Source organism: Mustela putorius, unplaced genomic scaffold (assembly GCF_011764305.1).
Source record: "Mustela putorius furo isolate JIRA1106 unplaced genomic scaffold, ASM1176430v1.1 tig00000577_pilon_pilon_pilon, whole genome shotgun sequence".
Classification (NCBI taxonomy): domain Eukaryota; kingdom Metazoa; phylum Chordata; class Mammalia; order Carnivora; family Mustelidae; genus Mustela; species Mustela putorius.
This window is the reverse complement of record NW_025421421.1, coordinates 4,748,739-4,774,959: the sequence shown is the minus strand read 5'-3', so window position 1 is coordinate 4,774,959 and position 26,221 is coordinate 4,748,739. Positions and strand designations below refer to the sequence as shown.

General features: G+C 37.6%; 1 protein-coding gene across 3 annotated transcripts in view; it reads left to right on the top strand.

Moving 5' to 3' along the window:
* The window catches only part of PRKG1 (protein kinase cGMP-dependent 1), a 1,258,123-nt gene that overhangs the window by 1,118,982 nt on the left and 112,920 nt on the right, over window positions 1-26,221 (top strand). For all 3 annotated transcript variants that reach the window (XM_004764104.3, XM_004764102.3, XM_013062254.2), the window contains one exon: window positions 21,658-21,732. In XM_004764104.3, coding sequence (XP_004764161.1) covers window positions 21,658-21,732 — 75 coding nt within the window. The remainder of the gene's footprint in view (window positions 1-21,657; window positions 21,733-26,221) is intronic.

The window sequence follows — 26,221 nt, the reverse complement described above, 5'->3', positions numbered from 1 at the left end:
GGCTGGGGAGTTCTCATAGGGTGAGAGGTAGGACAATTCTCAAGGGGGACAGTGAAGTGATAAGAAATGTCGTGATTGGTGGAGGCAGAGTCTTGGGGAGAGAGATGAGGGTTTGTGGTCAGGGAGAACCAAAGCGGGGGTTAAAGATGCTGGGTCACATCTCTGGGGGAGAAATACGGTGATCATTTCACCATACTTCAGGTCCAGGAAAAGAAATGGAGACCAAGAAATGAATGTTTTATGCACCTCTCAAAAATTACAAATGGAATTGTTCTTAAATAGCCCAGACACATAAGAAGATGGATATTTTCAATTGCCCTTAATAATTCTTCATGAACCGAATTGTCTTTCCCCAGATCCTCGCCCCACAGTGTGACTGCATTTGGGGAGGGGGCCTTTCTGAGATAATGGAAGTCAAACGTCTTCAGAGGGTGGGACCCTCATCTCAGAGGACTGGAGTCTCCATGGTAAGAGGTAGAGGTCAGAGGGTGCACACACACAGGGAAGGCCCCCAAGGACCCAGTGAGAAGGCACTATCTGTAGATCAGGAAGAAAGGCTTCACCAGAAACCATCCCTGCCAACACCTCGATCTTGGAGCCCCAGCCCCACGAAACTGTGAAAAAGTACTTTTCCGTTGCTTAAGCCACCCATATGTAGCGGTGGCTTCTGGTAGCCCTAGCCAACTCCTCTGCTTTCTATTTGGAACTGCTATAGAAAACATGCAATACGAGAAATAAGATAATCTGTTATAATAAAAAAAATATTTCTGGGGCACCTGGGTGGCACAGTCAGTTAAGCTTCCAACTCTTGCTTTCTGCTCAGGTCATGTTCTCAGAGTCAGGAGATGGAGCCCTGTGTCAGGCTCTGCATTCAGCACAGAGTCTGCTTGAGATCCTCTCTGTAACTGTCCTTCCTGTTTGTTCTCTCTGTGTCTCTCTCAAATAAATAAATTAATTAAATAAATCTTAAAAAAAAGAAATATTTTTTTCTTATTTTTTATTTTTTATTTTATTAATATATAATTTATTATTTGCCCAGGGGTACAGGTCTGTGACTCATCAGTCTTACACAATTCACAGTGCTCACCATAGCGTATTCCCTCCCTGATGTTCATAACCCAACCACTGCATTCCTCCCACGGCAGCCCCCAATTTGTTTCCTGAGATTTAAGAGTCTCTTATGGTTTGTCTCCCTCCTGATCCCATCTTGTTTCATTTTTCCCTCTCTTCCCCCCATGACCCCTGCCTTACCTCTCAAATTCCTCATATCGGTGAGATCATATGATAATTGGCTTTCTCTGATTGACTGATTTCGCTTAGCATAATACCTTCTAGTTCCATCCATGTCATGCAAATGTCAAGATTTCATTTTTGATGGCTGCATAGTATTCCATTGTGTGCGCATGTGTGTGTATACATACATACATACATAGATACCACATCATCTTCATCCATGCATCTACTGACAAACAACTAGGCTCTTTCCGTAGTTTGGCTATTGTGGACATTGCTGCTATAAACATTCAAACAATTGGATTGACCATGAAGAAAGGACATCAGAAATAGCAGATATGTGCTACCAAATCCTAGCTGCAGCTAACAACCAGCTGGCTTCAGCTTTCTGTGTTGAGAAAGAAACATGGTGTAAGTAACAGTTAGGATTATATGTTAGTTTAGCATTTTACGTTAGATTTGATTCTAATTTCTCCTGTTTTTAATTGACAGTGAAGTTTGTGCTACGTTTTTCAGTCTTTTTTTTTTTTTTCACTTTAATTGAGATTGGGATTCATGGACATAAATTACATTGCAGCCTAAAATAATTACCCTCATTTAATGCCCGAGATGTAATTCAATGATAAATTGCTAAGTGTTTCAAACCACCTCACTCATATTTATACTAATGTATATCTTCATCAGGAACCAAAATTTAGACAAGGAGTTCATTTTTACTAACCCTTTGTCCTAAAAATGTATTATTCATACAGGTATATGTGCAAAAAGGCAGACAGATACAGACTTTCAACTCATAAACCATGAATTTTAAATGACACTTGCTTCAAAAGCTGTAACTGTTTGCCTGTCTTCTGGTCACACACAGTAAATTGATGGATGGATGGATTGATAGATGGTCCATCCATCTATCACTAATTCATTTTAAATTCATATTATATACCAGGCTATATCCTAGTTCCTACAGAGTATTGATAAATAAGAGAGACTAGGTCCTCGATCTCACGAGACTTATTTCTAGTGTGATAAAGACAGCACAAAATTTTAGCAAGTGATGAACTCTGGGATTAAAATAAAGTGTGTTAAAGTGTCTCAGTAATGCCAGTGAAGGTTTAGAGTATTTCCTTTCTTTTTTTTAATTAGTCATTTTTATTAACATATAATTTATTATTTGCCCCAGGGGTACAGGTCTGTGAATCATCAAGCTTACACATTTCAAAGCACTCACCATAGCACATACACTCCCCAATATCCATAACCCAACCACCCTCTCCACACACCCCTTCTTCCCAGCAACCCTCAGTTTGTTTTGTAAGATTAAGAATCTCTTATGGTTTATCTCCCTCCTGATGCCATTTTGTTTCATTTTTTCCTTCCCTACCCTGCAAACCCCCCAACCTGCTTCTCAAATTCCTCATATCAGAGAGCTCATATGACCATTGTCTTTCTCTAATTGACTTATTTTCTTCAGCATAATACCTTCTAGTTCCATCGACATCATTGCAAATGGCAAGATTTCATTTCTTTTGAAGGCTGCATAGTTTTCCACATCTTTTTTATCCATTCATCTGTTGATGGACATCGAGGTTCTTTCCATAGTTTGGCTATTGTGGACATTGCTGCTATAAACATTCAGGTATATGTGCCCCCTTCAGATTACTACATTTGTATCTTTAGGGTAAATACCCAGGAGCTGTCCTGGGTTGTAGAGTAGCTCTATTTTCAACTTTATGAGGAACCTCCATGCTGTTTTCCAGAGTGGTTGCATCAGCTTGCATTCCCACCAACAGTGTAGGAGGGCTCCCCTTTCTCCACATCTTCGCCAACATCTGTCGCTTCCTGACTCATTAATTTTAGCCATTCTGAATGCTGTGAGGTGGTGTCTCGTGGTTTTGATTTGTATTTCCCTGATGCTGAACTATGTGGAGCACTTTTTCAAGTATCTGTAGGCCATCTGGATGTCTTTTTTGCAGAAATGTCTGTTCATGTCCTCTGCTCATTTCTTGATTGGATTATTTGTTATTTGGGCTTTGAGTTGATAAGGTCTTTATAGATTTTGGTAGTAGCCCTTTATCAGTAGGTAATTTGCAAATATCTTCTCCCATTCTGCCAGTTGTCTTTTGGTTTTGTTGACTGTTTCCTTTGCTGTGCAAAAGCTCCTGATATTGATTAAGTCCCAACAGTTCACTTTTGCCCTTGCAAAAGGGTGATCTGTCTAGGAAGAATTTGCAGTGGCTGAGGTTGAAGACAGTTTTGATGGATTCCTATCACACACTGAGGTCTTTCATCCATTTTGAGTCTATTTTTGTGTATGGTGTAAGGAAATGGTTCAGTTTCATTCTTCTGCATGTGGCTGTCCAATTTTCCCCACACCATTTGTTGAAGACACTGTTTTTTTCTCCATTGGATATTCCTCCCTACTTTGTCAAAGATTAGTTGACCATAGAGTTGAGGGTCTATTTCTGGGCTCTCTATTCTGTTACATTGATCTATGTGTCTGTTTTTGTGCCAGTACCATACTGTCTTGATGATTACAGCTCTGTAATAGAGCTTGAAGTCAGGCATCGTGATGCTACCAACTTTGGCTTTCTTTTTCAACATTCTCCTGACTATCTGGGGTCTTTTCTGGTTCCATATAAATTTTAGAATTATTTGTTCCATTTCTTTGAAAAAAATGGTTGGTATTTTGATATGGATTGCATTAAATGTGTAGATTGCTTTAGGTAGCAAAGATATTTTCACAATATTTGTTCTTCCAATCCATTAGCATGGAACAAGTTTCCAGTTCTTTGTGTCTTCCTCAATTTCTTTCATGAGTACTTTATAGTTTTTTGAGTAAAGATTCTTTGCCTCTTTGGTTAGGTTTATTCCTAGGTATCTTGTGTTTTAGGGAGCAGTTGTAAATGGGATCAACTTTTTAATTTCTATTTTTTCTGTCTTACTGTTGGTGTATAGAAATGCAGCTGATTTCTGTGCATTGATTTTATATCCTGGCACTTTATTGAATTCCTGTATGAGTTCTAGCAGTTTTGGAGTGGAGTCTTTGGGTTTTCCACATAAAGTATGATATCATCTGCAAAGAGTGAGAGTTTGACTCCAATTTGCAGATTCAGATGCCTTTAATTTCTTTTTGTTGTCTGATTGCTGAGGCTAGGACTTCTAGTACTACATTGAATAGCAGTGGTGATAGTGGATATCCCTTCTGTGTTCCTGACCTTAAGGGAAAAGCTGTCAGTTTTTTCCCATTGAGAATGATACTCACTGTGGGTTTTTCGTAGATGGCTTTGATGATATTGAGTTATGTACCCTCTATCCCTACACTTTGAAGAGTTTTGATCAAGAAAGGATGCTGTACTTTGTCAAATGCTTTTTCAGCATCTATTGAGAGTATCATATGGTTCTTCTTCTTTCTTTTATTAATGTATTGTATCACACTGATTGATTTGCAGATGTTGAACCAAACTTGTTACCCAGGAATCAATCCGACTTGGTCATGGTGAATAATCCTTTTAATATACTGTTGGATTCTTTTGGCTAGTATTTTGGTGAGAATTTTAGCATCTGTATTCATCAAGGATATTGGTCTGTAATTCTCCTTTTTGGTGGGGAGTTTGTCTGATTCTGGGATCAAGGTAATGCTGGCCTCATAAAATGGGTTTGAAAGTTTTCCATACATTTCTGTTTTTTGGAACAATTTCAGGAGAATAGGTATTAATTCATTTTTAAATGTTTGGTAGTATTCCCCCTGGGAAGCCGTCTGGCCCTGGGCTCTTGTTTTATGGGAGATTTTTGATGACTTCTTCAATCTTCTTGCTGTTTATGCATCTGTTAAGGTTTTCTATGTCTTCCTGGTTCATTTCTGGTAGTTTATATGTCTCTAGGAATGCATCCATTTCTTCCAGATTATCAAATTTGCTGGCGTATAGTTGCTCATAATATGTTCTTATAATTGTTTATATTTCTTTGCTGTTGGTTGTGATGTCTCCTCTTTCATTCATGATTTTATTAATTTGGGTCCTTTCTCTTTTCTTTTTGATAAGTTTGGCCAGGGGTTTATCAGTCTTATTAATTCTTTCAAATAACCAGATCCTGGTTTTGTTGATCTGTTCTGCTGCATTGATCTGTTCTGCTGTTCTTTTGGTTTCTATTTCATTGATTTCTACTCTGATCTGTATTATTTCTCTTCTCCTGCTGGGTTTAGGCTTTCTTTGCTCCTCTTTCTCCAGCTTTTTAGGTTGTGTACTTGAGGGCTTTCTTATTTCTTGAGAAAGGCTTGTATCACTATATACTTTCCTCTCAGGACTACCTTTGCTGTGTCCCAAAGATTTTGAACAGTTGTGTTTTCATTTTCATTTGTTTCCATGAGGTTTTTTTTTTTCAATTCTTCTTTAATTTCCTGGTTGGCCCATTTATTCTTCCATCCAAGTACTAACCAGGCCCGACCCTGCTTAGCTTCCGAGATCAGACGTGATCGGGCATGTTCAGGGTGGTATGGCCGTAGATGACCCATTCATTCTTTAGTAGGATGTTCTTTAGTCTCCATGTATTTGAGTTCTTTCCAACTTTCCTCTTGTGGTTGAGTTCTAGTTTAGAGCATTGTGGTCTGAAAATATGCAGGGAATGATCCCAGTCTTTTAGTACTGGTTGAGTCCTGATTTGTGACCCAGGATGTGATCTGTTCTGGAGAATGTTCCATGTGCACTAGAGAAGAATGTGTATTCTGTTGCTTTGGGATGGAATGTTCTGAATATATCTGTGATGTCCATCTGGTCCAGTGTGTCATTTAAGGCCTTTATTTCCTTGCTGATCTTTTGCTTGGATGATCTGTCCATTTCAGTGAGGGGGGCTTTAAAGTCCCCTACTATTATTGTATTATTCTCGACGTCTTTCTTTGATTTTGTTATTAAATGGTTTATATGGTTGTCTGTTCCCGTGTTAGGGGTAAAATATTTAAAATTGTTAGATCTTCTTCTTGGACAGACACATTAAGTATAATATAGTGTCCTTTCTCATCTCTTTTTATAGTCTTTGGCTTAAAATCTAGTTTATCTGATGTTACAATTGCCACCCCACCTTTTTTTTTGTTTTGTTTTTTTGATGTTTAGTAGCATGGTACATTGTTTTCTACACCCTCACTTTAAATCTGGAGATGTTTTTGAGTCCAAAATGAGTTTTTGTAGACAGCATATTGATGGGTTTTGGTTTTTTAATCCATTATGATACATTGTTTCTTTTGACTGGGGCATTTAGCCCATTTACATTCAGGGTAACTATTGAAAGATAAGAACTTAGTACCACTGTATTGCCTGTAAGGTGATTGTAACTGTATATTGTCTCTGTTCCTTTCTGATCTACTACTTTTAGGCTCTCTATGTGCTTAGAAGACCCCTTTCTATATTTCCTGTAGGGCTGGTTTGGTGTTTGCAAATTCTTTGAATTTTTGTTTGTCCTGGAAGCTTTTTATCTCTCCTTCTATTTTCAATGATAGCCTGGCTGGATATAGTATTCTTGTCTGTATACTTTTCTCATTTAGTGCTCTGAATATATCATGTCAGTCCTTTCTGACCTGCCAGGTCCCTGTGAATAAGTGTGCTGCCAATCTAATATTTCTACCATTTTATGTTACAGACTTCTTGTCACAAGCTGCTTTCAGGATGTTCTCTTTATTACTAAGACTTGTAGGTTTTACTGTTAGATGACATGGTGTGGACCTCTTTTTATTGATTTTGAGAAGGGTTCTCTGTGGCTCCTGGATTTTGATGCTTGTTTCCTTCCCCCAAATTAACAAAAATCTCTACTATAATTAACTCCAATATACCTTCTGCCCCTCTCTCTTTCTTCTTCTGGAATCCCAATTATTCTAATATTATTTTGTCTTATGGTATCACTTATCTCTCAAATTCTCTTTTCTTGGTTCAGTAGTTGTTTGCCTCTCTTTTGCCCAGCTTCTTTATTCTCTATCTTTTGGTCTTCTATGTCACTAATTCTCTCTTCTGCCTCATTTATTCTAGAAGTAAGAGCCTCCATTTTTGAATGCACCTCATTAATATCTTTTTTGATTTCAGCTTGGTTGAATTTTAGTTCTTTTATTTCTCCAGAAAGGGCATTTATTTCTCAAGACAGGGTTTCTCTAATATCTTCCATAACTTTTTCGAGCCCGGCTAGAACCTTGAGAATCATCATTCTGAACTCTAGATCTGACATATTACCAGTGTCCGTGTTGATTAGGTCCCTAGCCTTCTGTACTGCCTCTTGTTCCTTTTTTTGCGGTGAGTTTTTCCACCTTGTCATTTTATCCAGATAAGAATAAAGAATAAGAGAATAAAATACTAAGAGGGTGGCAAAGACCCCATAAAAATGGGTGCTAACCATTCAGAAGAGACCCCCAAATTGTGGGGAGCAGTAAGGGATAAAAAGAAGTGCAAAAAAAATTTTTTTAATTAAAAAATATATATATATTAGACTGGTGAATAAAACAGAGCCACCCACTTGATTTGGGGTGTATTTTGGCCTCTTAGAAGAATCCACCTCCCAAAATTTAAAAAAAAAAAAAAGAAAATCTTATGTATATACAAAAATAAGGTTAAACACAATGAAGAGATGGAATATGACTGTAAATATGAAAATTTTTTAAAAAATTCTAAAAAGGAATTGATAAGATAAGTTGATTGGAAAAGAAAAAAAAAAACGAGGAGAGAATATGTTCAGGCTGGAGACTAGAACACAGCCATGTGCTAGATTAGAGTATATTTTGATTAGAAGAAATTGTGTCCCAAAATTTTTTAGGAAAAAAAACTATATGTATACAAAAAATAAGGTTAAATACAATGAATACAATGAAGTTATAAAATTTTACTATTAACAATGAAGGTTTAAAAAGATTTTTTTAGAAAGGTATTGTTAAGATAAACTAGTTAAAAAACATTAAAAGAGGAAAGAGGAAAAATTTTAAAAAAGAATAAGAAAAAATAAAATAAAAAAAAATGTTAACTTTGCAGGACTAAGGGATCATGGGGAAAACGCCATGAATCCCATGCATCGCTTTCCCCTAGCTCTGGTGTTCCACTGTTCTCCTTGATCCGTGAGCTTGGTCTTGGCTGAATACTCTTGCTAATCTTCTGGGGGGGTGGGACCTGTTAGGTGATTCTCAAATGTCTTTGCTTGAGGCAGAATTGCACTGCTCTTGCCAGGGGCCAGGCTAAGTAATCTGCTTGGGTTCACTCTTGGAGCTTTTGTTCCCTGAGTGCTTTTCGTAAAGCTCTAAGGGACGGGAATGAAGATAGCGGCCTCCTAATCTCTGGCCTAGAGAAGCTGAGAGCTTGGACCCCATTCCTCAGTGCACCCTCAGAGAAAAGCTCTCAATGCCTCCCATCTCCCTAGTCTCTGGCCTCAGTCTGAGCTCACCCAACCTGTGATGGAGTGTTTCTGTCTCTGGCACATGCCCCATCTGGAGTCTACAAACCCAGCAGATTCCTGCTGTGCTGGTCCTCCCAGAGGAGGGAGGTGACTCTCCCCAGATCTGCCACTTGTGGGGTCCCTGCTTGAAGAGTAGTGGTCCAACTGCACTTTCGATCACGGTTTAAGGTAACCCCAGGCTGAAGCCAGCTCTATCTGTGGAGTCGGCTTCCCCACTCTGATACCTGGGAGCTCTGCCACACTCAGACACCGCCGGTCTTTCTGTGACCCCCTGGACCTGAGACAACACTGTCCCCACGAGGGCTCCACCCCCGCTTAGCCTCTGGAGCAACGTCCCTCAGTGGAGAAGACTTCTAAAAGTTCTGATTTTGTGCTCTGCTGCTCTGCCACATGCTGGGACCCGGCCCCTCGCCCCGTAGTCTATCTTCCTATGGCTTTGGATTCACTTCTCTGCATGTCCTACCTTTCACAAAGAGGTCAATTTTCTGTTCCTAGAATTGCTGCTCTTATTCTTTTCTATCTCCTGTTGAGTTTGTAGGTGTTTGGAATGGTTTGATACCTATCTAGCTGAACTTCTGGGATCTGATGTCATTTCAGTCTGCTACTCCTCTGCCATCTTGCCTCTCTCCCTCTAGAGTATTAATTTTCTGTTGGATACTGAGAGAAGACCCATCTTAGGAGGACACACTTGGGCTGATATCTGAATGGCATTAAGAAGAGGTGATGTGTGACTCAGTCGGTGAAGCATCCAGTTCTTGATTTTGGCTCAGGTCATGATCTCAGGGTTGTGAAATTGAGTCCTGCATCAGGCTCTGTGCTCAGTGCAGATTCTGCTGGAGATCATCTTCCTCTCCCTCTGCTCCTCCCCCTTCTCACACTTTCTTTCTTCAAAATATATAAATTAAAAAAATTTTTTTTTTCAAAAAGAAAAGAAAAGGTCACATGTAAATCAAGAGAAAGAATGATTCAGGCAGAAGACAAAGGCCCTGGGGTAGATGTAAGGTCAACATATTCTGAGGTCAGAGGGAGCATAGCCATTTGGAGAGATCAGGCAGAGAGGGCAGAAAGCAGAGACCTCACCATTACATATAAGGTGATTAAATTATGTGTTTAAAAGATGACCCTGCCTGGTATGTAAGGGAAAGGGCAATTATAGTAATTCTCAAGAGAGAAAATGGTGACTGGAACCAAAGGAAATAGAGAATAGGATTATTGAAGGTAGAATTACAGGATTTGGTGTTGGATTTTATATGGGGTGGATGGATGAGGGAAAAAGTATGATCCAGAACAGGGATATGCAAACTTTTCTTGTAAAGGGCCACGTAGCAGATATTTTCAGCTATGCAGATCGTACTCTGTCCATTACAACTAGTCGACTCTGCTATTATATGTAGAAGCAGCCACAGGCAATATATGAAGCAGTGAGTGTGGCCATGTTTCAAAAACTTTATTTATAAGACAGGCAGTAGGCCAGATTGGATCTCCAGGTGTACATTTGTTGATCCCTGATCTCTAGAGTAAGTCCTGGAAAGAGTAAGGTTTTCTTTTCTGGAAAACCTTGCCATGCAGAGGCAAACAGAGGCTCTTGCATATTAGTGACACCTTCTGAGGTAGGACAGTCAAGTAGGGTCCCTGGGCCTCTGGGAGAGAGGGCTTCATGATCCAGGGAAGCACATTCCCATTTCCCAATCCACTTTCCACACTCACTGGAGCAACCCAACACGTGCCCAGAGTATGTGTTTGTTTTGACTTTCTTTACTCCCATATATGATAGATTTCATAGCCAGTTACAGGGGGATGGAACTGGCATAGTCAGTGATTTCTCCCCATTATGCTGACATGCATTCTAATATTTATGCAACTGTGCTTTTTATAAATATTTTACATGGCAGTTGTGCTAATATATTGATATTTAGTATTTGTAGCTATAAATTCTTTAATATGATGTTCATTGTACCTTCCCTCTGAAAATATATAGAATTTAATGTATTTCTCTATTTCTGGGAAAGAAAAGTTCATTATACAGAAGATGATTAAATTCCAGGACTAGGGAGCCCTTTAAGTACTATAGAGGTCAAATAAAACAACTAGTTAATTGACTTCTTCATTAAACATTTATTGAAGATTTTCTGCCCAGGGGCTTCACTAGTACCAGGAGTACATGGTTTAAAAACAACAACAACAAAACAAAATAAGGCATTGGAGAGCTCAGTACCTGGTGAAGGAGACTGACCAAAAAATCTACTAAATCCAGAAGTGTGCAGTAAGTCCTCTAAAAAGACAAACACAGGGTATCAGGTAGGGCTCAGAAAGGGGTGTATAAGAGAGGATGTGAGAGAGGTGAGGGGTTTAAGGCAGTGCTTCTCCAAAGATGTATGCTCAGGACCAGTTTTGTTTGAATTTCCAGACAGATGCTTTCATAAGATAAAATCTCAGTGGATTACTAGAAAAATAAAATGGAAAAAGATAAATGGCTGCTTTTAAAAACTATTATATTGAACATACATAAAATTATGTTTCAATAAAAATATCAGAACAGGGCACATGAGTGGCTCAGTCATTCAGTATCTGCCTTTGGCTCAGGTCATGATCCCAGGGTCCTGGGATCGAGCCCTACCTCAGGCTCCCTGTTTGGCGGGAAACCTGCTTTTCTCTCTCCCACTCGCCTGCTTGTGTTCCCTCTCTCGCTGTGTCTCTTTCTGTCAAATAAATACGTAAAATCTTTTTTTAAAAAAATATCAGGACAAACATAACACTGGATAAAAGGAAAAGAATTACAGAAGCTGATCGCATTGTCACTGAAAGCGTGTATATAAGCATTAAGGTGGAGGATGGTTATTACAGTTATTTGCAGTCATAAAACAAAAATTGGTGAGTGACACAGCAGTTTTCTGCTCGAAGTGAAATAGGGATACTTTTAAAGAACAGCGTGTGTGCCAGTATTTATCTTTAATGTGCCACGTGTTCCTGGTTCCTCCTTGTTAACTCTTCTAACCTAGACTGGATTGATAGAAACACCACTTACAGGAAACGATGAGCATCCAATCTGTTTTGTGCTTTGTTTAATAATCTCAGAACAGAGAAACCAGGCTCCAAAGAGGTGTCTGGTTGGAAATGGAAGTTGGCAATTTCAACATACTCTGGATAGTCATTATTATTTTCTCCCTAAAATGGAAGAAGTGGTGTTCTGTGTTCATTAATCCCTCATAAAGACTCAGTTCTGTCCATTCATCATGTAATCCATGAATGAAATAGATTGTGGAATTTGTACACTTGGCACTACAATTGGCAAACTCATCTTAAAATATCACGCATTTAGCATTACCCTTCTTTGCATGACCTGCATGCAGTTTGTACCAAATGTTTCCCACCTCATAAATTTGGCAAAAATTAAACAGGTCTGTGCCCAGTTCATAAAATATGAGTCTGCTGATCTTTCCCTTGGATGTCTCAGCAATGTCAAATCACTCTAAAATTTTCTAAATTTAGAAAAATTTTCCAAACTTCCCTACTAATCTCTTCAAAGTAAGAGTTTAGCAATCATACTTGGAGAGGTGCTGGTCTATGAAAGATCCCTGAAATCCGTCATGCTTAGATAAAGACATATAAGAATCTTCTGTAGAACCCATTAAGATAGAATATTTACAGACTCATAATGGTTTAGAGAGAATATCTCAAAATACATATTTTAAAACAGTTTTTCATTTATTTAATTCTTTATTAAGGTGGAACATATTCTTAAAAGTTAAAGATTAAAAGTCTAAAAGAGTAAAACAAACAAAAAACTTCATCCAGAAACCATAGCAAATGTTTCAGCAGTAAAATTATCAAATAAGCAAATAAATGAGATTGAGAAATTTTGTTCATACAGTTTGTTTCTACATAATCAAGGATGTCCTACAGTGTTTTTGTTGTTGCTTTCATTTAACCATTAAGTGGGTTATTATGTAAGCACAGACATAGCCCAAAGTCAAATAAGTGCTAAACCTATAGAGTTCCAACTCATAATTTAAAATATCTGGAAGAATGCATAACAGAATATGAATGCTACACCCAGGGCTCTAGATTATAAGTAATCTTTTATTCCTTAAAATGTTGTAGTGCCAGGGTGCCTGGGTGGTTCAGTAGGTCAAGCCTCTGCCTTCAACTCAGGTCATGGTCTCAGGGTCCTGGGATCTCGAGCCCGCATTGGGCTCTCTGCTCAGCAGGGAGCCTGCTTCCCCCTTTCTCTCTGCCTGCCTCTCTGCCTACTTGTAATCTCTGTCAAATAAATAAATAAAATCTATTAAAAAATGTTTTAGTGCCTTTCAAAATTTCAACATCTGACTGTTGGGATCAGAAAAGAAAAAAAATGTACATCTTAAATTCAACGTTGGTCTGTGTCAGTTGATTGATAGATAAGACACCTAGTCAACTCAACCAGATTCTACCCTGGAGAAGACTAACTGTACAGACATTTGAGACACAAACATGGTTAATACCACCCGGATTTTTGTTTCTCAAAAATCATAGTAAATTAATTGGGAGAGTTCCTGAAATCAATTCTTAACTTTAGATTTCTTTGGCAACTTTTGATTTTTTTGGCTCCTGGATCATCATTTTCAACTTTTGATTCTTTTAAAGCATATAGTAATAATCAAGAAATAGTTTAAATTCAATGTGTTTTATTTGTAATCAGTTTTTCTTAATGAATAATCCCATGATAGCTAAGAAATTATTGTTACAAAGGAAAGACAGAGACAAATGTCTAACACTTTGGTGTGTGTAATTTTTCCTGCCAATATGAACATGTGAAGAATAAAAAAAAAACTGATAAGGAAACTGCTCATAAAAGTGTAACTGCTTTCTCTGAAATTATATCCTATTTCATCTTAAATAGATAATATTTTTTAATAGATACTATAGCCTGTCTTCTTTTTTTAAGGTGTATTTATGTATTTGAGGGAGAGAGAGAGCATGAGCCCGGAGCTGGTGGGGACAGTTAGGAACAGAGGGAGAGGAAGAGAGAAGCTCAAGCAGACTCCACACTAAGTATGCAGACCAATGCAGGGCTCAATATCTCAACCCTGAGATCATGACCTGAGCAGGAACCAAGAGTCTGAGTCTCAACTGACTTTGCCTTCAGACGCCTGGAGCCTTCCTTCTGATAGCGTTCAACCACGCTTCCCTGCCAACCTTGTATTATAATTGCTGGTTTCTTATCTCTACTATAAAGCTATACATTTCTTAAGGATATAGCTTAATCTTCTTGCATAATCCACAGTAACTTGAGTTATTCCTTGTAGAGAGTAGGCATGGTACAAACACATCTGTGTGTCTGAATGGATGAAGGGTGGTTAGGTGGGTGGTGGGTGGAGTATTTGGAAGGAGAGGAGTGTTGGCTGGTTTTATTGTACTTGGGCTCCTTCTCCCTCTAATGAAACATATATTTAGGGGTGCCTGGGTGGCTCAGTGGGCTAAGCCTCTGCCTTCAGCTCAGGTCATGATCTCAAGGTCCTGGAATCGAGTCCCGCATTGGGCTCTCTGCTCAGCAGGGAGCCTGCTTCCCCCTCTCTCTCTGCCTGCCTCTCTGCCTACTTGTGATCTCTTTCTCTCTCTGTCAAATAAATAAATAAATCTTTTTTAAAAATCCATTAAACAAATTTAAAAAAAGAAACATCTATTCATATGGTACTTTGTAAGATAAACTGCTGATAATTATGGCTAAAGTCATTATAAGTAAAATGATCAAACAAAAGTAACAACAGCCTTTATTTGAAGCCGCAAAGTGAATTAACAGATTTTCTCAGTAAGTGTATCTAAGTAATAAAGGATGCCTCTGGTATCTTGGACTTGGCTAAGTAACAAATGTCCTAGCTAGTTTGAAACACTAATCTTATGTTTTCTTTTAATATATTTTTAAGGAGTTAGCCAAGATTCAAGATAAGAAAGTCTAATGGATATAATCATATATGCCCGCCAAATTAGAGAGAGCTTTGTCAAGAGTTCAGATAATGCTTGGCAAACATTTTGCTTAGCATTCTTGAAGTATTTGCAGTAGTTTCTGGTTTAAGATACTACTTTTGGCTCATTTTGACTTACAATCTTTATGAAGAAAGAAACTTATAAATAAATTTTGAGATTTCCTGCCACCCTATTTTCATTTTGGAAAAAAACCAAAATCTGTTCTAAGTACTTTTATACAAGATCCCAAACAAACAATTTAGTTGAACAGAGAAGAAAAGATCATGAGGACAAATTCAATTAATATGTGTTATTTAATACATCCATAATTTATTAAAATAGAAAACGCTTTGTAAACTGTGAAGTGAAATGTAAATGCCGTCCCTTTTTAGCAACATGATAACGCTCTTCCCTGGCATTTGGACTGCTTTCCTAATAATATAATAGCCCGTTTCTCTCTCGATGAAGTCTCATCATATCACAACCGAAGAACAAAATTATACACTTTTTAGACATACCACTGAGTAATAAGCTCCCTTCAAAAGGATGTTTTGGCTTAATAATGAAAGCATCTTAATAACTGAAATTATTACCCACTGAGTTACTGTCACCCTAATGTTCTAAAGCAGACAAATTTCCTAGAACAGGAAACATAGCCTTTTAACTGATACCTTTGAAGGGAAATTTCTGTGAATACCATTCCTGATGTAAAAGTAGCATTTCTGACAGGGCGCCTGGGTGGCTCAGTGGGTTAAGCCTCTGCCTTCGGCTCAGGTCATGATCCCAGGGTCCTGGGATCAAGCCCTGCATTGGGCTCTCTGCTCAGCGGGGAGCCTGCTTCCCTCTCTCTCTCTCTCTCTCTGCCTGCTTCTCTGCCTACTTGTGATCTCTGTCTGTCAAATACATAAATCTTTTTTAAAAAGAAAGCAAGAAGAAGAAAGCATTTCTTTCCCCCTCCCTCTCTTCTTTCCTGTCTTCCTTTCTTCTTCCTTTCCCAGTTCCAGACTTTTCTATTTCCTGCACCCCTTCTGCCCTGTTTCCTTTCACATCTCCCTTGCAAGCACATATAACCTACCAGCAGTAAGCAGGAAAGGGATTCTGCACTTGCTCTCTCTCTACCTTTGTGTGCTCAGCTAATAACGTTTCATCCACCCCCTCTAAACATTGCCAAGACTTGTGAAAACTGGCTTTCACATCCCAAGGAAGAGCAAACTTGCCTAACACTTACCGCCTCAGGCCACAGTAAGTTCTGCTCTCGAAATACACGGAATGATGGCCTTTTTTGTTCATGAAGGTCGCCTTCATTTATTCCAGAATTATGGCTAGTGTATATGTGAAATTGGCTTCTTTATTTAACAGTGCTGAAATGTAACTCACACCTGAATTGTGAGGTTTGTTTATAAACAGAAGTCAATGTGTGTCCTCTGGTCTCCCATAGCTGTTATAACTGATAAATAATATTTTTTTTATTTTTTGCTCCTCAGTTGTTAAAGTTTTTTAAAACATTGTGTTATAATCCCTTTCTGACTAGAACAGAGACAGTCTTGCCTTTAGTAGTCAAGCAATGTTGTGGGACTTGAGTAAATATTTAAAAAGGCATCAGATACCTCTACTAATACTTTTCAAATGCCTCTTTGATGAAGCTTCACACATATGGCACGCATTCCTGCAGAATTTCTGTGAAAGGGAAAATTGCAACACTAATTAGCTGATGCTTGCACCAGGAAGGATAAATTCTGTAATGCCATCAATAAACTTACCAAGATTCTTAAATTATTCATTGATCAGTGCAGAGATACACAGACAGAGACAGCCACTTGGAACTTAACATGGCTTGAAAATTCCACGTTTTCTTCAGCTTTCAGTTAAGCATAATGTTTGGCTTTACTCTTTGAGGCCGCTAGGTTATTAGCAGGATACCTTTGTTCTGTGTTTCCAAAAAATGTTGCTTGGCCAGGATTGCTTTCTAAATTAAGATTATTTGCAAAGGACTTATGGTTCCAATTTCAAAGCCAGGATGGTAGTTCTGGGTGTTTTATTTTGAAAAGAAATTCCATATGTTTAATCCATAATCGAGAGTATAAATACACATGTTTTTGTACATGGGTGCCACACCCCTCCTTCATCTGTATGTATGCGTATGTGTGTGTAGATGGGTAGGTCAGAATTCTATCACATGTGTCCGTGTAATGAACTATTATCTATCCATGAAAATGGTGTTTAGGAAGCGTTTGAAAATAAAACTCTATACTTACGCTAGAATATTAATTAAAAAAATCAAAGTATTAAATCCTAGCTGCTTTAGGATTACAACTCCATAAATTTAGCAGTAAAACCCTATAGAAAAAAAGAAATACATAAAGATCTTCCAATTCGTTATTTGTGGTTAGAGAACTATGATGATTTCTGAATTTCTTCTGAGTTTTTTGAAAGCTTTCCACAAGAGGGGCCTGTGGGTGGTTCTGTTAGATAAGCATCTTATTGATAACTGCTCAGGTCATGATCTCATAAGACCCAGCCCCATGTGGGTCTGCTTAGGATTCTCTCCCTCTCCTTATGCCCCTCCTCCTGCTTCTTGCATGCATGCTCTTTCTCTCTTAAATAAAATCTTAAAAAAAAAAAAACCTTTACCATAATAATAAATTGATTACATTTTAGATGAGAAGCATTTTCCTTAATTATCAGGAATATGTTTCAAAAATAAGTCCCTATTGTATCAAGATAGGGGCCTTTTGCAAGTTCATATTATTCCCTTCATTTTTTCAATCCAGTAGTGTAAAAAAAGATTTAGAAATATTGAATCATTAGGACCACATGAATTCATATTTTAAATCAAGGACACCGAAGAAAACATATGAAAAAGTCACACTTGAAATACTTCTTTTGTTCACACTTTTTAAATGTGATACTTACCATTGGCTATGACCAGGCTTTAACAAAAATGGATATAAAATGGTCATAATCAGTCTAAATGTGTTTTTTACTTCCAATCAGGCTCAACTTACTTTTAAACTCATTTCTGTGATTAGATGGTTTCTGCTTGTAAAACTCTGTAGATCTTCACCAGATGTAGGGTTTTACATTTGTATACTCTGCAAATAGGAATTTCAAACTCTTTTCTTTCTTTCTTTGTCTGATTGCTGAGGCTAGGACTTCTAGTACTGTATTGAACAAACAGTGGTGAGAGTGGGCCTCTCTGTCTTGTTCTGATCTTAGGGGAGAAGCTCTCGGTTTTGCCCCATTGAGAATGATATTCACTGTGGGTTTTTCATAGATGGCTTTGATGATATTGAGGTATATAACCTCTATCCGTACACCGTGAAGAGTTTTGATCAAGAAAGGATGCTGTAGTTTGTCAGATGCTCTTTCAGCATCTATTGAGAATATCATATGGTTCTTGTTCTTTCTTTTATTAATGTGATGTGTCAGGTTGACTGATTTGCGACTGTTGAACCCTTGCAGCCCAGGAATAAATCCCACTTGGTCCTGGTGAATCATCCTTTCAATGTACTGTTAGATCCTATTACCCAAAATCTTGGTGAGAATTTTGGCATCCATGTTAATCAAGGATATTGTTCTGTAGGTCTCCTTTTTGATGGGGTCTTTGTCTTTTGATGGGGTCTGGTTTGGGGGTCAAAGTAATGCTGGCCTCATAGAACAAGTTTGGAAGATATTCAACTGGCAATGAATGTCTCTTCACAGACGACATGATACTTTATGTGGAAAATCCAAAAGACCCAACCCCAAAATTACTATAATTCATACAGGAATTCAGCAACATGGCAGGATATTAAAGTCAGTGCACAGAAATCTGTTGCATTTCTTTATACTAACAATGAGACAGAAGAAAGAGAAATTAAGGAATCAATCCCATTTACAATTGCACCCAAAACTGTAAGATACCTAGGAATAAACCTAACCAAACAGGTAAAAGATGTGTGCTCTAAAAACGACAGAATACTAATGAAAGAAATTGAGGAAGATAAACAAAAAAAATGGAAAAATATTCCACACTCATTAGTTAGAAGAATAAATATTGTTAAAATATCTGTGCTACCCAGAGTAATCTATACATTCAGTGCTATCCCTGTGAAAATACCGTCAACATTTTACACAGAGCTGCAACAAGCCATCCTAAAAATTTGTATGGAACCAGAAAAGACTCCAAATAGCTAGAGGAATGTTTAAAAAGAAAACCAAAGCTGGTGGCATCACAATGCCTGACTTCAAGCTCTATTACAGAGCTGTCATCATCAAGACAGTATGGTACTGGCACAAAAACAGACATATAGATCAATGGAACAGAATAGAGAGCCCAGAAATGGACCCTCAACTCTATGGTCAACTAATATTGGACAAAGCAGGAGAGAATGTCCAATGGAAAAGAGACAATCTCTTCAGTAAATGGTTCTGGGGATGTTGGATAGCCATGTGCAGAATTATGAAACTGGACCATTCTTAAACCATACAGAAAGAAAGTGAAGAGAAAGTGTAAGACAGGAATCCATCAAAATCCTAGAGAACACAGGCAGCAACCCTTTGCCCTCTTCCATAGCAACTTTTTGCAAGAAACACCTCCAAAGGCAAGGGAAGCAAAAGCAAAAAATGAATTCTTGGGACTTCATTAAGTTAAAAAGCTCTTGCATAGCAAAGGAAACAGTCAACAAAGCCAAAAGGCAACCTACAGAATGGGAGAAGGTATTTGCAAATGACATATCAGATAAAGGGCTGGTGTCCAAGATCTATAAAGAACTTATTAAACTCAATACCCTAAAAACAATCTAGTCAAGAAATGGGCAGAAGAGATAAACAGACATTTCTCCAAAGAAGATCTACAAATGACCAACAGACACATGAAAAAAAAAAAAATGCTCAACATCACTTGTCATCAGGGAAATAGAAATCGAAACCACAATGAAATACCACTTTATACCAGTCAGATTGGGTAAAATTAAAAAAGACAGGAAATGACAGGTGTTGGCAAACTTGCGGAGAAAGGGGAACCCTCCTACACTGTTGGTGGGAATGTAAACTGGTGCAGCCACTGTGGAAAACAGTATGGAGGTTCCTCTATTAGGTTCCTCTATTAGGTAGAACTCTAATAGGTTTCTCTATTAAAAATAGAGCTACCCTATGTCCCAGCAATTGCACTACTGGGTATTTACCCCAATTATACAAATATAGTGAACCAGAGGGGCATGTGCACCCGAATGTTTATAGCAGTGATGTCCACAATAACCAAACTACGGAAAGAGCCCAGATGTCCTTCGACAGATGAATGGATAAAAAAGATGTGGTATCAACCACATATTTTTTCCACAACAAAATAAATACTGTATTTCACTTTACAGTGTAAACCTATCTCTAAATCATGATGGTGACATTCTATTTATTGGAAAGAACAATGGCAAAAATCCTATTTGAACATGAAAATCAACTATGGGGGTTATTTATCATTTATTTTATCATTATATGTCTTTGGAAGTTGTATAAGGACCATCGGCCAACTGCAGTCTTCATTTATCTGATGTCCATTAACACAGTGTGTCACAGTATTAGAAACACTTTGTGTTTTAGCTCAGCATTCCAGCTATCCTGTCCCCCAGATGAGATCATTACCCAAGGTCCTGAGGTAATGGCTCCCCAACCTCCTGTTGGCTGGGTCCCCAAGCAAGTGTTACATTCTTCTTCATATATTCATATTCTTTAAATAAAGTAAAACCAAACAAACAATAGCTAAAAAGAATGGTGTGCATTGAAGTGGTTAAGCAACATTGAACTTTACATCAACAAATACCCCATGTTTCAGCACCTGACCAGGCGTATTTTGTTACTTGATACAATACACAAAGCCATTTTCATGCATTAAAATTATAGAGGTTTCAAATTAAAATGTAATTTCTTATACATTTGACCATTCACCATCCACACTCTGGACATTGCTAGGAATTCGATGGTTAGTGTCAAGGCATTGTGATTTGGATAGGAGCCACAGGGTAGGTTTTAAGGGTCTGGGGTCTATCAGCCCTCACCCTGCCTGGCTGTTATGACTGGAGGTCAGTTTCTTAACCTCTGGTGCCTTATTACCCTCATCCTCAGAGGATTGCTGTACCCATAGAAGTACTTGTTATTACATATAAAGCACATAGAACAGCACCTAGCATATAAGTGCCATATAAGTGACAGCCCTGATTATTATGTGACACTTTGAATATAAACTTTCCTTCTGTTCCCCTGTTCAGTCCAGTTCAGTGGTTGCCAAAATGTCATGCACGCAAGAGTTACTGTATCTGGTTGTATTCAGTAATTTTCAAGGGTGATATCCATGTTTGTGTGTATACATGTTTTGCTGACCCTGTAATATTTTATATTATAGGTATACGATAGATGAGACTTCATTATATATAGTAGGTCTGAACATAGTCCTGGGTCCATACCAAGATATTGAATACAGTAGTTTAAAGAGTTGCCTTACTGTTCCTGGTTGATGATAAAGTCGGTTTTTTGATCCCTCCAAAATGAGTTGACTTCCTTAAAATTGTCTTCTGTTCTTTTCTTATCTTCTGCATATGTATTTTTTTCCTACATATGTATTTTGCCTTGGAAGATTAATGTACAGTTTTGTTAAGTGGCACTAGTAATGCTTATCTTCTACAATGTGTTGGAGAATTGGAATTAATATACATTCATGAGCATTAAAAGGATAGTGCATTCAGTAAGCATTTCATGATTGGTGGATCTTGTTATTTCCGTAGTAGAATTGACCCATCAACTTTGTGGTATATATCATTTTGTGTGTCACAGACTTTCTTCCACCCATTCTTTGATTATCTGCTTTTTCTGGATATAGTTCTAAGGTGTTGGGAAATAGGTGAACAGATGGGAGTGGTCACTGCTTTCAGAGGTTATATCATTATCTGATGTGTTTCTTAACAATGTATCTAGACTGAATATTTGAATTCATTTTTATTTAGTTCCTTTAGGATTGTTTCAATATACCATTGACTAGGTTGTCGTTATAAGGACTCTGCAGGGAATTTACCCTGACCACTCTGTTTTTCCCAACAGCTCTTTCAAGCATTTGATTGGAGGACTAGATGATGTCTCCAATAAAGCATATGAAGACGCAGAAGCCAAAGCAAAGTAAGTGAGAGTTATTTTTTTTCCCCTTTGGCTTTAGTCTTGATTTTTAAAAAAATGATTTTGACTAAAAATAAGATACATTTTGTTGAACTTCAAAAGCCCAACACTCTGACAGGAGGAAACCAATTGCTTAAAAAAGAAAAACAAAACAAAATAAAACAAAAAAAAAACAAATTTCAAGGTCGTGATTAAATAGTATGCTTAAATTAAATAGTATGTCTCTTCTTGAATATGAAATGATAATTTGGGGAGAAAGATCAGCTCAGTGAGGGAAAATGGTAAGTTTAAATCCTATATAGGTCATTGAATCCAAACACAGTATTTCTCCCATTGAAAATACTTTCTAAGTGAAGGGTGGCGGTTTGTGTTCACTAGTTGTTTGTGAAATTGTATGGAACATAATAAGGCTAGAAATACTTCCCAGTGCAAATACATTGTTCCTTTACCTTGAACTGCAGTGGCATGAAGTTATTAGAATGATATGAGATAGTAGGTATCCCATGAATTATCATTTTTGTATAACAAATCAATTTGATCTCCTAATATTGCTTACTTTGAAGCCAAGCTTTAATCTTTTTTGACAAAAATTTGAAATTCTTTGAGATTGGCTTTTGCTGGAAAAAATTTTAGGTTACTTCTAAAAAATGGTAATCTTCAAAATACTGCCCTCCTTTTTCCAATGAACTAATTTAAGGAAAAGCAATTCAGTATTGATATCATATAAGACACCTGAAAGATTAAGCTGACAAAAATTTGTCAGTAAATAGATAGTTCAGGGGAAGACCTTGGTCGGTTTTGCAGTAACCTCAAAAGCAAAAACAACAACAACAACAATAATAATAATAAAAGTGATTTTGTCTTGAATCTAGGAAGGTTGAAAGTTGGGTCTAGAATTAAAGTACTATAGTTTATTTGGACTGATAAAATTCTATTACTTTAAAGCTACCTAAACATAGTCAGTTTCTTCTCTATATATTTGCTTTTGTTTCTTCTGCTGTTTGGAGGAGCACAGATGTACATCCTGAGGTCACATGGTAGCAGAGCCTTTCAGTGATTTTCTTAGATCATTGCACGAGCCGTTCTAACACCAAACTCCATGCAGTCTGGGGATTGTCTGTGCTGTGGGTGATAGATATCAATTTTCTGGTTTTCTCCAGTAGATTAAAATATGCCTCAATGCTAAGGTTAGACTTTAGTTTCTGGTATTAGTACTAATCCTACTGAAATGGAAGAGGGGGCCATTTAGGATCCTTATCAGTTTTAAAAATTATAAGAAAAAAATTATAAGACTCCCTTTGTTATTATTGGACTTTATCCCTAGAGGAACATGTGCCATATAAAACTCCTATTTATAATTTATGTTAGTGTGGTTTTTTTCACCCTTAAGTATATGCATTCAAGTAAGATTAAGTTGCAAAAAAAAAAAATTAAATTGCCATGGATCATTCCAAATATATATATATCACATAGATACATTTTGTGTATATAACTGGTGTATATAACTGGTAATATTTGGATCATTCCAAATATATATATATCACATAGATACATTTTGTGTATATAACTGGTGTATATAACTGGTAATATTCAAAATTCATCTAAAACTTATATGAGCAACCATCTGAATGCTTTTACAGCTACTAGAAAAAGAGGTCTTTAAATAAAGCATTCTTTGGCCTATTTCTGCTTCCTACCAAATTTTAGATTCTTATAATGAAAGTTTTTGTATAACTCCTATTTGCCCAAAGTTGAGTCCAGTCACAGGCTTGAGAGTGGGTGGCGATGGGAAAACAACATGCATTGGCTTTATCCTTCTCGGTGTCCCACTGGATTCCAAGAGTTAGCTGCGCGTGCATCTCATGTATTCTGGTCATTTGTGGGCTCCCTTGCACATGCTTCAACCAAAGGGAACAAGGGAAAGAAATGCACGGAAGTTCAGATCAGACAGTTACTAGATAGGAAGGGTGAGGATACTTCTCATTTGAAGAGAATCGGTATGAAAAATGTGATCCTGGAGGCGGGCCAGAAGCCTCTGTCATTTCCAGCCAAGTGATCTCAGCCATGAGTGAACGCTGGCTCTCAGTGCCCTCATCTTACCTTTAAAATGGTACTTCTGTGATGTAATTGATAGCTGTATGGAGAAATACTTAGTAAATTATAAAGGGCTATAAAAATGAATGATATTATTGGTAGAAGTAGTCATTAGAAGTGCATCCTAGTGCATTTGATAAATTGCTTGATTCATAGAAAATTACTGCATATCGATTATGGAAAACTTCCTGGGCAGAAAGCCTGTACTGTAATGTACACAAACTACTCTCACGTTGGCAACATATCCTAAAATTTAACTTAGCCTGGAAAAGATGCATAAATACCATTTTTGTAAAAATGGGAGCATTTAGTTAAAAGAAAGTTTGGGGGCTCCTGGATAACTCAACTGAGTCCGGTCACATGTTTTGATCTACACCCACTTGATCTGAATATAGACTTGCAGACCCTGCACTGAGTCTGTGTAAAAGCTCAGGTCTTGATCTCAGGGTCATGAGTTCAAGCCCTACCTTTTAAAATTAAAAAAAATAATAATAAAGTTCAGTTATGATTAAAGAACAGAGAAGGGTAATTACATGAATATTTCCATCCAGGTGACTTAGAATATTGTTAGTTGAACCCATTAATTTGATAGACTAGAACTTAGTTATTATACTTATACATGAATATAAGTTAACTAGGAGAGATTTGTTTAAACTTTTCTAGCTCACTTAATACTAAATCCAAATGAATGCATAACCCATGGTCCTTAATACTGATTATTAGAAAAAAGGAATACCTTGATGAAAAAAAAATACCTAAAATCATTGATCCAAATTCTAGAGAAATTGATAAATGTAACCTTTTTTATTCCTCAGAATAGCTAAATACGTGGGTACATCCTGTTCTTTGTTACACTCTTTACTGTTCATATTTTATAGCTTTCTAATAAATACTTAGTACCTGAAGATTTCTAAAGTTGAAAATATTGTTTCAATTAGGTGTCCTATCACACAGGGTAAACTCTGAATTATTCCCCAGGAAAAGCTTTTTAGTTGAACTAGCAACTTTAACTGTCTGCACGTGTTAAGACTGGTGTCTCATTATTAGATTTCTTCCCCTTAAGGACATTGTGCCTTCGTCTCTGTATTTAAGGAGCTTCTAAGGGTTGCCACTTCAGGGCCTATGGACATGCTCCAATCAGTCGAAATTCCCTGGATAATTCTTGAAAGGCCTCTACATCTCTGTATAGATCACCAAATCTGTACCATTTAGAACTGAGGTGTTGATTGGCTCCACCATCGAAGGGTTCTTTTTTAAGATCTCCTTGATTTTGCAGAATCCCCTAAAGATGAGATTGATATTAAAGTCCAACTAAAAGGATCACATTATTTCTCCATGTGAAATTATTGTTGGTGTTGTCTCTCACCGACGATGCTGATTTGGGTTTAAAGAGGGGGGACAAAAACAACAACAACAAAAAAGGCCTGACTGTAAACCTCAATTCATGTGAGACATTTAGAAGTTCGGTTGTGAGAAACTCACTAGCTTGTAGCATAATCAGATCCCTGTGGCAGAACGTTCCACAGAAGGTACTGGGCATCGCTGGTCCGGGAGATGGCTGGAGAGAAAATGGCCCGGGGAGATGTTTCTCAGAACACGTCTGTGCTGGGCGTGTGGCTTCATCCTGTCTCACAGCATTTATTTCCTACAAAGAAAATTATTCTTGACAGAAACTACCTTTATGGCATGTTTAAGCTCCTCTTGATTGCTGCTAATTATCCACTAAGGGCTTCTCTTTCTACAATATGAAGTTATCATCCCAAAGACATTAGAAGAGACAACAGCAGATCAAAGTTAAGCATCATTTAGCCTTATATAGAGCAGAAAGTAGCATGTGTGATGAAAGGTACACATTATTTTCCTTTGAGACTTATGTATGCATTCAGTTAATAAACATTTAGAAATTTACTTAATGATGAGTCAGAAATTATGCTGTGCAATATCAATACCAAGTACAAAACCTGGTTTCTAACACTAAGCATTTTGCTGTTCTGACAGCTCTAGGGATATAGATTCATAAGTGCATTTATTTATGATCTAAATTGATGATTCTCAACATTATTCTTCACGAGGAACACATTCTCAAAGCATGATTTACATAAAGCTGCGAATGAGTGCAGTCATATGTTCTAATCTATGACATCACTTGATGTGAATACAGATTTAAAGACCCTGCCCTGACTCTCTAGCCCCCTCCCATATGATCGTTAACCACGTTCATTCACCTTGACTCATGCACTGATTTAGCCAGCAAATATTCTCTGTGTTCTTACAAAATGCTACCTATAAAGCAATGAATAAAATAGACGTGCACCTTGCCTTCATGGTGCATATGGGGAGGGAGACACACATTACCGATTCCCTGAGGAAGTGACATTTTATCTAGATTTGAGCTGAA